Genomic DNA, 13,783 nt, shown 5'->3' on the forward strand with positions numbered 1-13,783 from the left:
GAGGAAGAAGGAGCTGGCCCCGGAAGGTGGGGTGCAGCTGGAAGGCAGCAGCTGGAGCAGAAACTCCAACCCTCATCCTCTCATCTCTTCACTACCAGCTTATAGCCTTTCATGCCCAGTAATGCTGGGGCAATGAGGCAACTCTGCCAAAGCTCTGGCCACTGGTAAGGGGATGCTGAAGGACTGCTGGTATGTTTTAATTTTGAAATGTTTGTGCCATGCCATAACTGGAGGAGAGACTCCATCAGAATTGGAATTGAAGATAGATTACAGGAATGTTTATGTGTATATGTTTCATTTCCCTTATTTCTGATACTAAACAACAAATCACTGAATTGAAGGTTATTCGTTTGCGTACCCTAACTTTATGCATTTGAGAACATATCCTATTACTGGTGGAGCTTTATGGGTCCTTTAAACAAAAAAACCAAAAAATTGATTCTTTAACAATATTAACAGCTAGACTGAACTAATGGATTTCACTTACTCAGGGCAAGGGGGCTTGTGCAGCTGCAGGTTCCTACAGGTGCTAGGAAATCATCCTGGTTCATGCCTGCATGAAGATCAGAGCCGGCCTTACTTCATCTGATTTTAGGGTGTCATCAGTTCTGAGCTCCAGCGTCCTTTGGTATTTATGTGTCTGGATAGACAGAAAGTACACCTGTGGCCCCTGCCTTTCAGTTTATGAAGTGCATGGGACTTTAGGTCATTTAACCTCCCTCTCCCCTTTTGATCCTGCTGTGCCTGCTTGTAATTTTGACAGCCATCACCCAGCTGCCCGTGAGCTACATGGCAAAAAGAACCTGATGCTAAGCTACTAGTAGGCAGGCCAGAACTGCTTCATAAATTCCGAAATACAAATATTAATCATTAAGCTGAAATCAGAACAAGCCATTTCATTTCAAAGGATTTTTCTTTTTTTTTGCAAAGAAAAACTTAAAGTGCAGTCTTAGCTGAAAGCCTGGTCTTGGTGCAATTGGCAGTCTCCAAAGAGTTAAAAATGTAGCTGGTAAGAAAAGATTTTGTTTTAAAAGCAGTCCTGTGAATCATTAGCTATCCCGGAGGTCCACTCCCTTTGGAATTGAGACTTGCTGTCTTCCTAAATCCCAGTTGAAGAATCACCTGCTCCAAAACCACATTAAATTGTTGCACTCTCATGTTTTTTCAGACTTATGGATGAGCTCCCAGATTCAGTGATGGAATGGGATTCTTCTGGAAGCAGCTGTAGTAAGTGTACTTGCACTATGTAACGCATAGCTGTTCAGCCTGTTAACAAAAAATACTTAATGTCTCACTCTGTTTGGGGAAGCAGAAGATAAGTAAAAGTAACACAAATTTAACAAAGTCGTTAAGAATTAAATGCAACTGCTAAGTTTTGCACCTTAAGGCAGATGCCTTCACCGGGCCTGAGTCCATGCAGTGTGATGGGGCTCAGGTCTAAGGGCAAACTATAGTGTGCAAACAGAAGTCATCTTTGAATTAACCCCTTGAAGTCAAGCCTGTGTGAAAATACAGTGGATAATACCCTTATGCATACCTATCCCACAGAATAATTCAATCTGCAATATCTGCATTTAGCTGATAATGCAGTAGTTCTGTAATACTCACCATTAGGTGATACGTCACGCTCGTTAATTCAGGGTGCGATTTAATTGAACTAATATTTCTGACTTCAGTGGAACTGGATCAGGCCCTTCATGTACAAGCTTATTATATTTTCATCACTTTTAGCTCAAAGGCTTGTTTGCTGCAAGGGCAGAAAGTAAACTTCTGGATGCTGTCGGATGCTGGTCACTCTGTAATAAATGATTCTTGATGCTCACCGATACAGGATACTCGGGATACTTCATGCTTTTATTGCAGGAACTCTTTTTCTGCTGCTTTCCTGCATTATCCCGTAAACAAGCACTAAGTAGATGAAACGGACATTGAGGGCTAAATTTCCAACCCTGGTGTGTGGTAGCATAAAAATCTTGATCGGTCTCATCTGTGATGTATACCACATAGTGACATAAGGGATCTTAGCCGTATGTAATCCAAGGTGTTAGGAAGCAGTGCCTATCTTAGCAACAGAAGTGGCTGTTAGTATGGCAACAGTAGGCAACTGCCTACAAGAGGTTTAGTGCTTAGTATTCGGACTTTAAAAAAGCAAATGAATGGACGGTTTGTCTTGTCATATGTATTTTTCTTCACCGAAATACAAAAGTAAGCCAGGGAAAACACCAAACTTCCTTCAAAGGTCAGTATCTATTTCTGATTTATTCACTTATTTTCATAGCATTTAGGTATTGGAATTATTGGAATGCATTATGTATTACATAGAATATATTCGTGATGTGTATACATATTTAATAAATATTTACTCCTGGGATTTTACCAGATGCTAATCTGGTGTAGTACTCCAGTTTTAGGATGCACTTGGGTCTTCAACTGAAAAGTTTTATCCCCCTCATATGTTTTTCCTAACAGCATTATTTCTGCCCATTCAGTGGTTTCCCTGCTTCTAGAACCAATGAATAATGATAGCAAAATAATACTGCTCTTAAGACTGGTTTAGGATGCAATCTCAAAACCAGTATTTGCCCAAGTATTACAGGTGAAAAAGAAAAAAAAAAAAAGATGCTTTTTCCCAAAGCATTGAAAATATAACATCTGTGCAGATTAAAATAGTGTTGTTGAGAGTAGTTAGTATTTAAAGGGGTATTATGATCTGTCAAATAGAAAATACTTCTGTCTTGCACAGAGCTATCAGTATTTGTTGATAAAGTATTTTGATTAATTTTTATACTTAGCTAGCTTTTGGTACTGCACGAATTAGTGCATGTCTGTAATGAGAGACAGCACTTAAGGGTTTGCTTGTTTATCCAAGTCAATCTTTTCCTTTTCTCATCTCAAAAGGACAAGATATTGTCAGTTCTGTGTTTTGAGTGTGTCTTCAGCTGAAATTGTGTCATCTCGTCTGGCAATGTTGTATTGGCATCCATTTTGGAATTAAATTCTTTCTGAAGTTCTAGGTCTACACCAAGTGAAATTTGCATTAAAATATGCTCTACAGGTGAAGTATCCAAGTTTTTGGCATGTGTGTGTGGCTTAGCTTATGATGAGAAGCCAAAGTATCAAGTGCTCAAGAAAATCCTGCTGGATGGACTGGAGTCAAGTGGAACTCGCTACGATGGCCCTCTGGAATTTTCCGCTGCAGCGTGCACACGAAACCACCGTGCTGCCAAAACGTCAAAAGTAAGACAGACAGTTCTGATTTTATTTCTGACATCTTCTGCTTGGTTGTTGCCTTTTCTTTTGTAGAAGAGGAAATAGTTTTAGATCTCAAAATGAGACTGACACAGCAGTTCTTTTGCCTTAAATACACCATGTTTGTTAATTCCTGTTTCCCCTGCCTTTGCAAAAAAGTGGGATGTCAACCCTTAAGGAGGAAGAACTGTCATGAGTCCTTTTGACCTACAGCCTCTCACTTCAAAGTGGTAGGTCTGAGGAGAATGATTTACTTTCAGGAATAATGGGGAAGTCAAGGACTTTGTTCACTAACATCTTGAAGACGAGCCTGAATGCCAGGTTTTTCCTTCGTTCCAGATTAAAAGCAAAGTTACCTTTATTAGTGAAAGCATTTAATTCATTTTCTCGCTTTCAAACTGTTCTTTGTCATTTGCCTTTATACTCCTGCAGCCACTAATGTGGAGGAGTTGTTATTCTGGGATTTATCAGTGTTACTGGCACACGGTGCTATGTGATGCGCTAACACAGAATTTTAAAAGTGACAGCGATCGTGTTGTATTTTCCTATTTCACTTTTAAGTCTGAAACTATACAGCTAATAAACCCATGTTTTGATAAGTGGAGATTGAGGCAGTTAGCAGTCTTACTGGACTCGCTGTGAAATGTCAGTCCTCCCACAGCTCTGCCTCGAAACTCCCCGTATGCAAAAGCCCCGTTTCTGTCCCTGGTGCCTGTGCAATAAGGCAGGGTCAGGGTACCATTCATTTTTAATATTTCTGGTGAACTTTGGACCATCGTAAGTGTACGTGAGCCAAGAATGCAGGATGCAAACTAATGTGACTGATAGGCTGCTAGATGAATGGTGATTCAAGTATCAGTGCACAGATGGTTCTGATTTGCTGAGTTTTGTAGCTGCTGCAACTGAAGACATAAAATATCCTTCTAGTCATAAATTAGCTCTTTGGAAGCAAAACCTTGGCACCAGAGCTTTACAACCTTCAATTAGTAGGGAAAGAAGTATTTGAATGACTGTGGTATTGACATCTGTAGGCCTGCATAGTAATCATTCCTAATAGAAGAGAATATCTGTTTGAGGGGGTTTTGCATGGCTAATTAACCACCAGTGAGAATATGTAATTTTTTCATGATCTCCTGATTGTCACCTTTCTCTCATGATACAATTACATTTTATTGTAGCAAGTGCCTCACAAACCAATTGTCAGCACTATTTACGTATTATGGAAGGCAGAACAAAAGTTCATGTTTAATAAAAAGGCGCTGGGTTTTGATCTTGGTAATTACAGATACTTATTTTAGCAATTTTATTGACTTTACTGTTTTTATCACACTTTTTTCTTCTAACCAGCCCAAAAGCTATTTCAGTGACAGTACTTATTTTGCTATGATGGTGACCGCTTTTTCCTCACTAATTTGAACAGCTTTTTTTAACTTTGTACTGTTTTCTGAACTGAATTGAAATACGAGTTAGCTGTTAACTCATCTCCAGCTGATCTTGTTGGATCTCTGGTTGACAAGAGTCTTTGATTTCTTAGACTCAGATACTGAATAGTAAATCTATTTTCTTCTTCTTCTTGCCTGGCCTAAGACTTGACAGTATACTGGCATAAAAGATGATCCTGACCTTCCAAGCTGTAAAAGCTGCTGTAGCACTTGCTATTTGCAAGTGCACAACCCCACTGAAAAATCCATGAATGAGGAGTGTCAGTTATCGCCACTCTCGTGCCGTAGGACTAAGCAGAATTGGTTTTGATGGCCAAGAACAAGATCAGAGAGAGAGAGAGCATGTCTGCATATTACTAAATCTTGGCACCTGTCATCACTTTTTCAGAGAAATTTTTAGCGTTGAGTGTCTTGCTTCTTGAACAGTAAGAATACGAGCACTGCTCCCATGATCACCTATTTTTTACTTATGTTTCTTCAGCCAGTTCTGCTGCTTATGCGCACACGTTCCCTGTAATAATCGCTGCAAAACAGCTGCAGAAAGGAAATTTCTAGGGTTATTCAAAGGAGTTAAGGAGTACTTAAATAGAAGTAGAGAGAGCAGGTAATGGAACTTTCTGTAAATGTACTGCTATTTTCAGAAAATCTGATTTTTCAGCCCGTGGTTAGCAGCTGTGGAGGACATTCAAGGCCCGGTGCACTTTGGTGTTACAGTCCTGACAAAGTGTTCGATGACAGACAGGCACTTCCCACTGCATCTCTTCACGGCACTGTCAGTAGTTATCCTAGGTCTGGATCTTTTCATCTCTGTATTCCCTTTCCACCTCTCCTTTTATTCACCAAACACTCCTCCCATTAAAGAGGCAACCTGAGAATAGTGGGAGCCACTACACACAAGCCACTGTCTCCTCACTTCTTGCTTATAAGCAGAATCTGACTCCACGTGACCTGTTTGATTCCACCTGTACCAGTTTGGTACACAGGAAAGAGGGGGGTTTGGGTTAATTCCTTTCTGAATTAACTACTTCTGAACTACTACTGAAGACCAGTGGACACCCGTAAGTACCAGCCAGGGGCTCCTGTAACGCTAGCTCCTTGAAGCTTCGTGATGTGAAGAGGAATTGCTACGGAATGTGAATTTGAAGATGTGGGTCCCTGCATAGTACTAATCTTGCAATGACATAAAAAGCGTAACAGTGGCTTTGAATTGAACATCCTGGTTCTTTGTTTCAATTCCACAACTAACAGAGGTGATAAAATATTGTGTTGATTCTCAAATTTGCTCACCCCAGTTTTTAGCACTGGATAACTATTTTCAGCTTTTTCACCTACACTACAGCCAAAGTGCTAGTGGTAGGGCCAAGTGAAGTATGGCGAGGCTAGCTGATGACTTGCTAGGCTTTGTAGATTTTATATTAAATAATTACATCACTGTAGTTTTTTCATCGTATGGAGTATGGTAATTGTTAGGCATAAAAGTAAGTATTTTCACAAGTGCTGCTAAGTCCGGTTTTGAAAGCGATGCAGTCAGTTAAGGCACGCGTATGTTGTGCAGATGGCAGAGTTCGCTGCGTGGCGCTGTGCGGTGCTGTGGTGCAGAGAAAACAGCTCGGGCCCCCGCACTGGGGTAAGCACTGAGCCTCCCCTGTGCAGCTCCACTTCTCGGGGCTCTCGAGAGTGTTACGTCCTGAGGCAGACTGACTGAAACTACTTGGCGTTGCTGTTCAGAACAGATACACCTTTACCTTTCCAAGCATTAGTAATTTTCACAGAACTTAACTATGGATTACATTCTTAAAAGGTGTTTTGGTTTAAACAATGTACGAAGTGCCTCCTGGCAATTTCAGCGGTATTTAGTTTGTGCAGTTTCTATCTCCTGTATTTAATTTGCAGTATAAAAAAGCAGCCCATTATTTCTTTTTTAGCTGCTATATTCAGATGCAGCTGCTGCGTAGAGGACCATATGCAAACATTACAGTTACAGAGTTATTAGTGTGCCAGAAGTACCAAAGGCATGTGGCATAGAGCCTGTGTTTGGGCTACATTTGTCTTCCAAGTTACAAAAGCCAAACCCAGACATCATTTGATACGTAGTGCTTGGAGCAGCGCTGAAAAAAACTTGCATTAACTCATGCAACTACTCCCCGTGTATTGCCTGTTTACCTTTTAGAAGACTGTAAAAGAATATAAGCCTTAACACTTACATTAGACTACCAGAGTCACAAGACTCGGTGATTATCTTCCTTGAGAGTTTGGCATTTGACTCGGTCCAGTGATACAAAATGCACTCGGCTCTACTTGTAATGAAACGAACAGTGACTTACTGGCATCGTTCCCGCTACAGGTTATTAGTGAACGTTTTGAAATGTATAACTGAAGTTAATTTTATAGGATACTTCCCAAATACAGCACAGCTCTAACTTTGTACTGTTTGAAGATGACATTTATTAATAATTAAAATGCTGAAAACAATTCTTTTGAGAAACATAAAAGCTTACTCTCATTCTCTGCTCTCTGTACTGGAGATGGAACATTTTTCTTTTTGAAATACTTTTTTTAACTAACAAAATTGCTCATTGTACATCAACAGGTTTGCATACCAAAGCCTATGCCAAAACCAGTTCAGCAGAAGCAAAAGGCGGCAGAAGGTGAAGAATACATCTGTCACAACAACGCCTGTACCAGGGCCACAGGCAAACAACTCCAAGATGAAGAAAAGCCAAGTAAATTAAACAGGATGCTTCCCCACACAGAGCCTCAGCAGGTGAGGGCCGGGCACTGCAGGAACGCATGGCACCTCCTGGGAGTTTGCTCTCTTAGCTCACCGTCTGCCTTTTGAAAAAAGCAAACACTACCTCACAAACTCCAAAGCTGGCATGTGCTTACAGGCTCCTATTACTCCAAACATAAAACTCTACGAGTTTCTTGTAAGGGCAGGGAGCAAGTGCAAAGAGGGCACTGCCCTTTCCTGCCTCAGACCTGACAGGCCCACCTATCGCGACGGTACCTGTGATTATCTTGAACGTTACTGGTTTCTCTGCAGCATCCCAGCTTACTGTCTCTCCATTAACAGGTTCACTTCCCGAAGCCTTCACCGAAACCGCTGCAACAGAAGCCAAGCAAGGTGGAAGAGGAAGGACACACCTGCCTCAGCAGGCCCCACACTCGGGTAACCCGCCGGCAGCTCCAGCCACAAGAGAAGCCCGTTGACTTTTACACTGCGGTTCAGGAGCCCGACCGCCCACAAAAGGTGAGGCTGGTGTTACATGAGAAGAGTCCTGGCACCCTCTGAAAGCATCAGCTTTCCCAAAAAGAAGTCTTTAAAATAAAACAAAGCCTGAACTAAGTGTATGCAGACTAGATGCTTGCCTGCTCATGGTCTTAGCAAACCAGCACTTCAGGTTCTTTACGGTTTAGCAGTAAAGCCCTGCGTTTTGAGTACGGCACTGGTGGGCAGATCAGTGTTGGGAAATGACAACTCCCTTTGTGGACCCCACTGTTTTCCTGGTAGAAACTTAACTTCAGTAGTTTCCTTTTCTACATAGTGGGAAATAGCACTCTTTAATTATAAAGTTCTTAAATTCTCACCTTTTAATCTGAGGATTTCAATAGTTAAATCATTTCAAATATTATTGGTAATTTACTGCATAAAAGGGTTGAATGAATGTATTCAGTCTTACTCTTCAACTGTACATTAAAAAATTGATGAAAAAATTAATCAAGGTTTTAGTAAAAATAATGCAGAATAAAATACATCTTAGTAATCACTCTGTGCTCCTTTTCTGTGGAGTTTTAAGTGTGTTTCAACAAAGAGATTCTACCGTTTTTCTTTCATATAAAAAAATAACTCTGTAAATGAGGACAATTTCTAATAAACACAAAAACGCAACTTTAAAGACAGCTTTATAATTAATCCAAAATTCTTTGATTCAAGCAGTCTGCTGATCACTGCCTGGAGACTCCGGTACAAGCTAGGAGAGTAAAGCAGAAAAAGCACAGCTGTACCTGAGAGCATCAGGCAGTAAAGTGGTGAGCAGAACAATTTTTGGTGATGTTTGGCTGACGGCAAGGTAGACAGCTTCTGATGCGTCTCGGGAGTCCTCAGTGACTCTAAGTAGCAAATGCAGCTTTGCAACATGAAGATATTCCAGCACCACTTCCTAGTCCTCAAATGTAAAATTTAAAATATATTAGCAAAAAAACCCCCCACAAACCACTGAACAGTAAATCACCTCCTTCCTGTGTATTTTGTGTAAAAGCAACTGCAGTCCTAAGAAAGAAGTAGCTATGGAAAGAGAGCCACATTTAGGTTTCCAACATGATGGGGGGGGGGGGGGGGGGGGGGGAGGGGAGGAATCATGCTGGAGTAACTTCCCCTGTTCACGTGAACAGCAAGTGCACAGGGTGGAGTATAGATCTTGACACCAGAGAGTAACTTGGGGATCTGTGTTTACTTCCTTTTTGGAGGAGGAAAGGAAAATTACATTTTTATAAAACAGGGACCAATTACCGGTCTGGTATTTAGATTATATTTGTGTTTTCATTTGGTCTCTTTAAAGAAAGAGCTGCTATTCCAATATGATTATTCTGCATAGCTGCAGCACTGTTAGTTTGGTGGAGTATCCTGTGTTAACAGGGGAGAGCTAAAACAGGTGTCAGATAACATTTAAGATATTCAAACGAGAAACCAGAGAAGGAAAAAAGGCAGGATTGTATTCGTTCCATTTTGCAGACTTCCTCTCACTCCCTTTCACATAATTTAGGAGACTGGTAAAGGAAAGCTGTATATTTTAGAAATTATTATTATATGTATTTATATATATACACACACAAACTATAACTTGGAAATTTTAGAGCACTAAGGTTATGAAAATTCGGGAGGATTCTTCAGGCACAAAAGCGGGGAAAAACCCCAGCGGTTTGGGGGGGAACTGGAGTGGTGTGAGACTGCCACGCGTTCTCCCGAGCGCGGTTCCAAGCACTGTGGTTAGGCAGCTGCCTGGAGCAGTTAACTGTGGTCACCTCCCCGTCACCTGGCCGGGATGGCCACCCTGTTGTTGTTAACAGAAGAGGCCGTTAAGGGTCTGAATACAGAACTAGGAGGGAAGGTTCTTGCTCCTTGGTTTGTCTTTTGGGGAAGTAAATTCAGAAAAAACATCAATTGGCTGGGACAATGAATGAACGAGCGGGCTGGCCCAGTGAGATGCTCCTGGAAAGCAGTTACACTTCAGGTATAAATTAAAAGGAGAAACATTTTTATGCTGAAAGGGGAACACCTGGCTGATGGGAGCAGGATGTGTGTGAGAGACAGGACAGCTAATAAACTGGGAAGAGAGAAAGAAGTAACATCTAGAAAATAATATCGAAACAACAAAAAGCAGAGAAGAAAACCCTCTGAGCTGCCTTTGTGGCGGACAGAACAGCACCTTTCTATCAGATGGGGCCCATATGTAATCAAGAGCAAAGAAACAGGTATGCCTGTCACTAATTTGAAAGAGGAATAAAACAGGAAGACAGACAAGGAACTACAATTTAGGTTATTAGTTTTCTCCAAGAAAACGATACTACTAGGGTTGAAATTGAGTGGGACATACTGTAAAGCTAACAGCCTGTGAATGGGGGCACAGAAAGGAAGCCAAAAGTGACATTTTTTTCTAAGAGACAGTGGAAAATACGGTCAAGCCCTGAATATATGAGAAACAGATTGGCAGTGTTTGGGGATTCCTTTCAGAGATGGAGACCAGCAAGGTAAGGTGAGGATGACAGTGCTGCTGGAGCCCTACACCCGCCCCCTCCAGCCACAACAAACCCCGGCTACTAGCACATTGCTGCTGTCTGTGATCAATCACGGTGAAATGCAAAAACTTGTACAAACTAAAATGGCAAATCAAACTCCAGAGTAATGTCTAGGGTTTCCAGGCTGAAACTTTACTGGCAAGAACACATAAAGACTTCTAAAATTAACATTTTTTGAAACAAGTTATAGAAGAATTTCAGCTGTTGACTTCAGCAATGAAGAGTATGTCTCTTTAGGTGTTTAATCATACCTAATGTTATACACTTACTGTATACAATATACTTATACCTGCTTATCCCAGAGAGGGAGAGGTATGTACACACACACATGCCAGAGCTAAGACTTGGTAAGTTTTGTATTGCTTTCTCTCTAGGATAACTTAAATACCTAGATGTCATCTCTGATATCTCTGTTTTTCCAATTCACATCTTAGTTATTCAATATTAAGTTCATTATTACTATTTTTTTTCCCCTGCAGAAAGACGCTGCAAGAGAACCACCACCATTCAACCCCCCAGGAACATTCTTAGAACCCCAAAAGAAACAAGATCAACCCTTAGCTACAGATCATCCAGGATCATTAGAAGAAACCAGTTCTGACATCATCCGTCCTTCTCTCGCTCTCCTATTTAGGCTTGCATTTACTGATGAAACATACCACTACAGTATAGCTATACTTGTACTTCTGCCACTAATACTACTTTCCTTGTATTTGCTTTGATGTCACTGTGTCCACGCCTTCAGTGTAAGTGCAGCGGTGTTCCCAGCACGCAGGTTTTTTCTCAGAGTTTCTTCGTTGAAGATTTCAGTGTCAGGGGCTTGAAAAAGATTATTATTTTTTTTGTAAACAAGACTGTCAATACCTATCTCTTACAGGCAAGTTCTCTTAAATTTCCCAGATGTGTAGTGCATACATAAGCATTGAGTAAGCTATTTGTACAAGGCAGTTTTGTATTACAAATGTTTGGATTCATTTTTATTTTTTTTTAACTGGACCTTTGCTACAATATTAAAAAAGTATAATTTAGTTACATGGACACCAGTACGTGGATAACTGGCATGCAGCCATCTTTACACTGTTTCAGAAAACTTTAGTTAAATACTGATGCATTAAATGCATGGGAATTTAAAGTCTTCCTCTTTTTAATTCCAACATTTAAAGGGAAGATAGTAGCCTCAAATTCTGTTTTTTTTTTAAAAAAAACTGTTACAATCATTGTCGCTGGCTTTCCTTACCTTGTTACAATACGGGCATTCACCAAAGATGACGTTAAAACTCTGCCTGCTTGAAGGAAGACCTTGTAGCCACTGGAATAGAAGGAAGTGGATTAAAATTCACATTCATTTCGTATTGAATTTAAGAACAATCTGTTCTCCCAGGTGGTTTTCAAAAGATCAACATCTGGCAGTGGCGTGGGTCACATCAGTCTGTGTACACACAGAGGGAGGTGGGTTCCCTTCCACTGCGAGCTTCTGTGTGAATTGGGGTCAGAAGACAAGAGGAAGCACAGTGACTGCTGCAGCACCCTTAAAGGATTTTGCTTCATCTGCAATTTAAGCGGGCAACGCTGATTTTCTGGAAAAACCAAAGTTGGCCCTGCTAATGACTTTACCTCAAACAGGCAAGCCTGGTGAAAGGGTTGTCCACATCGGGGATCATCACACACTTGATCGGGAGCGCTGCCGTTGAGGCGATAGGCGTAGCAGATTCCACAGTCCTTAGCAAAATCCTTAAAACACAACACGGTTTAGCTTACAGCGCGGCAGGGCTGGTAGCACAGAAACCACGTTCAACTATTTGTCTTTGCTTTTGCATTTTTTGTTACTTGGAGTTACTAAATATTTTTGCCTTCAATATATATGTTTATGCCATTATGGCATAAAGAGTGAGATTAGTTGCCAGATGTTCCAGGCTTTACACTCTGTTATATTTTATCCTCTCACCAAATTGCATCTGGTTTGACAAGCATTTTCATGCTCTTGGGCCCCATTGTTTCCTTTTTATTAAACACAATGATTTGTCATTACAGTTGGACATTAGACGCAAGACCTCCGTCAGATATTAATTTAAAAATTTCACAAGTGAAAGCGAAGCTAGTAATCCAGTGTTACAGCATTGTCAAAAATTAATTCCGAGTTTGTTTGAAATGCATCAGTATTTGGATGGCCTCTTGTCCCCTCTAAGCAGCTCTACCTAATTAGAACTTAAGTCATCAACATCCATAACAGAATGTTTGGATTTTCCACATCTCATTAGCTACTCTGGAACTTCCTCCTTCCCTTTTAATAGTGAAGCCTGTTATTAATCGCCTTACTGCTATGAAGGCCACAGGAAAGTGTGCACCTCTAATCAAAGGTTAACAAGCTCTGACAATTGTTGCTTGAAGTTCAGAAGTCCCTATGACAATATATTAATCCAATTACCTCTCTTCCAAGTCTCTTATTTCTGCTGGCAGTTATAAAGCGACCATTTAAGTTTTACGTATTCAGAAATAAGGACTGATCATTAACAAAAAGCAACTTACACTTTTTTCTAACGCAGCACGAGGTGGAAAATCAATTTCCAAGAGGTCTTTCAAATTCTGTAATAAACTGATTTCTGGATCCCTGCAGATGGGAGAGAGGGAGAAAAAAAGTCAACACTGGGAACGGCAAATACCGTTTCAGTTTCAGGCCTGTAGGATGCTTACCATAAGTGTATATTGCCGTTCAGCTTAACTCTCAAAGGGTTAACCACTGCAAACAAAGTACATCAATAATTACATCATCCTTAGGATCCTCCCCACCCAATTCAACCTCTCAGATTTCAGCACTCAAGGAGGAGGCATGGGCTGGGAGTTCTTAATTATTTAAAGTACTTAAGTCAGTGACTGCTCTTGGTTTTTAGCTGTGAGGAGTTCATTACGCTAATATTTAAAATATTATTCTGTTGAAGAGTGATCGTAGTTACCTTAAAAAACTGGTAAGAAGCTGTAGAACATGGAGTAAAAAATATTTCCACCTGCTATTAGGACATATGTAGTAAATTCTTATTTTTTCAAAAGAAAATTACATAAAAATATAAACACGATTGGGTTACCATCTGTAGGACACAGGGTTCCCTCTAAACTATGCTAGGAAAGCACTGGAAAATAGCATCACTCAGACAGGGAAACAGCATGCTATGGATTTAGGTTGTTAAACCCCCAGCATCTACTGTGTAAAACTCTCCTACACATGTATTCAGCCGAATTCCTGGCTCTGCCTAAGTGAAGTGTACCCCAGGAGCTGACAGCGCTGACACCAGCACACGCTC

The 13,783-nt window shown here is 40.7% G+C and overlaps 2 protein-coding genes and 1 long non-coding RNA gene across 5 annotated transcripts in view; 1 reads left to right on the forward strand and 2 right to left on the reverse strand.

Annotated features, from left to right (window-relative positions):
• VRK2 (VRK serine/threonine kinase 2) overlaps nucleotides 1-11,661 on the forward strand; it is a 46,381-nt gene extending 34,720 nt beyond the window's left edge. For 2 of the 3 annotated variants that reach the window (XM_027814572.2, XM_027814574.2), the window contains 5 exons: nucleotides 1,169-1,227; nucleotides 3,056-3,237; nucleotides 7,282-7,455; nucleotides 7,765-7,941; nucleotides 10,967-11,661. In XM_027814572.2, coding sequence (XP_027670373.1) covers nucleotides 1,169-1,227; nucleotides 3,056-3,237; nucleotides 7,282-7,455; nucleotides 7,765-7,941; nucleotides 10,967-11,209 — 835 coding nt within the window. In that variant the 3' untranslated portion in view covers nucleotides 11,210-11,661. The remainder of the gene's footprint in view (nucleotides 1-1,168; nucleotides 1,228-3,055; nucleotides 3,238-7,281; nucleotides 7,456-7,764; nucleotides 7,942-10,966) is intronic. The other variant, XM_027814573.2, reaches the window with a different exon arrangement.
• On the reverse strand, nucleotides 1,112-7,816 carry LOC114017663 (uncharacterized). The gene is made up of 4 exons (XR_008734862.1): nucleotides 7,699-7,816; nucleotides 6,896-6,988; nucleotides 1,609-1,885; nucleotides 1,112-1,266 (listed from the first exon to the last, which is right to left on the reverse strand). It is a non-coding gene; the product is annotated as an uncharacterized LOC114017663 (long non-coding RNA).
• Nucleotides 10,599-13,783, reverse strand: part of FANCL (FA complementation group L) — a 30,974-nt gene continuing 27,789 nt past the window's right edge. The window contains exons 10-14 of the mRNA XM_055725375.1: nucleotides 13,179-13,224; nucleotides 13,014-13,095; nucleotides 12,102-12,218; nucleotides 11,725-11,796; nucleotides 10,599-11,306 (exon numbers count right to left, since the gene is read on the reverse strand). Of these exons, the coding sequence (XP_055581350.1) occupies nucleotides 11,271-11,306; nucleotides 11,725-11,796; nucleotides 12,102-12,218; nucleotides 13,014-13,095; nucleotides 13,179-13,224 (353 nt within the window). The 3' untranslated portion in view covers nucleotides 10,599-11,270. The remainder of the gene's footprint in view (nucleotides 11,307-11,724; nucleotides 11,797-12,101; nucleotides 12,219-13,013; nucleotides 13,096-13,178; nucleotides 13,225-13,783) is intronic.

This window comes from Falco cherrug, chromosome 13, assembly GCF_023634085.1.
Source record: "Falco cherrug isolate bFalChe1 chromosome 13, bFalChe1.pri, whole genome shotgun sequence".
Taxonomy (NCBI): domain Eukaryota; kingdom Metazoa; phylum Chordata; class Aves; order Falconiformes; family Falconidae; genus Falco; species Falco cherrug.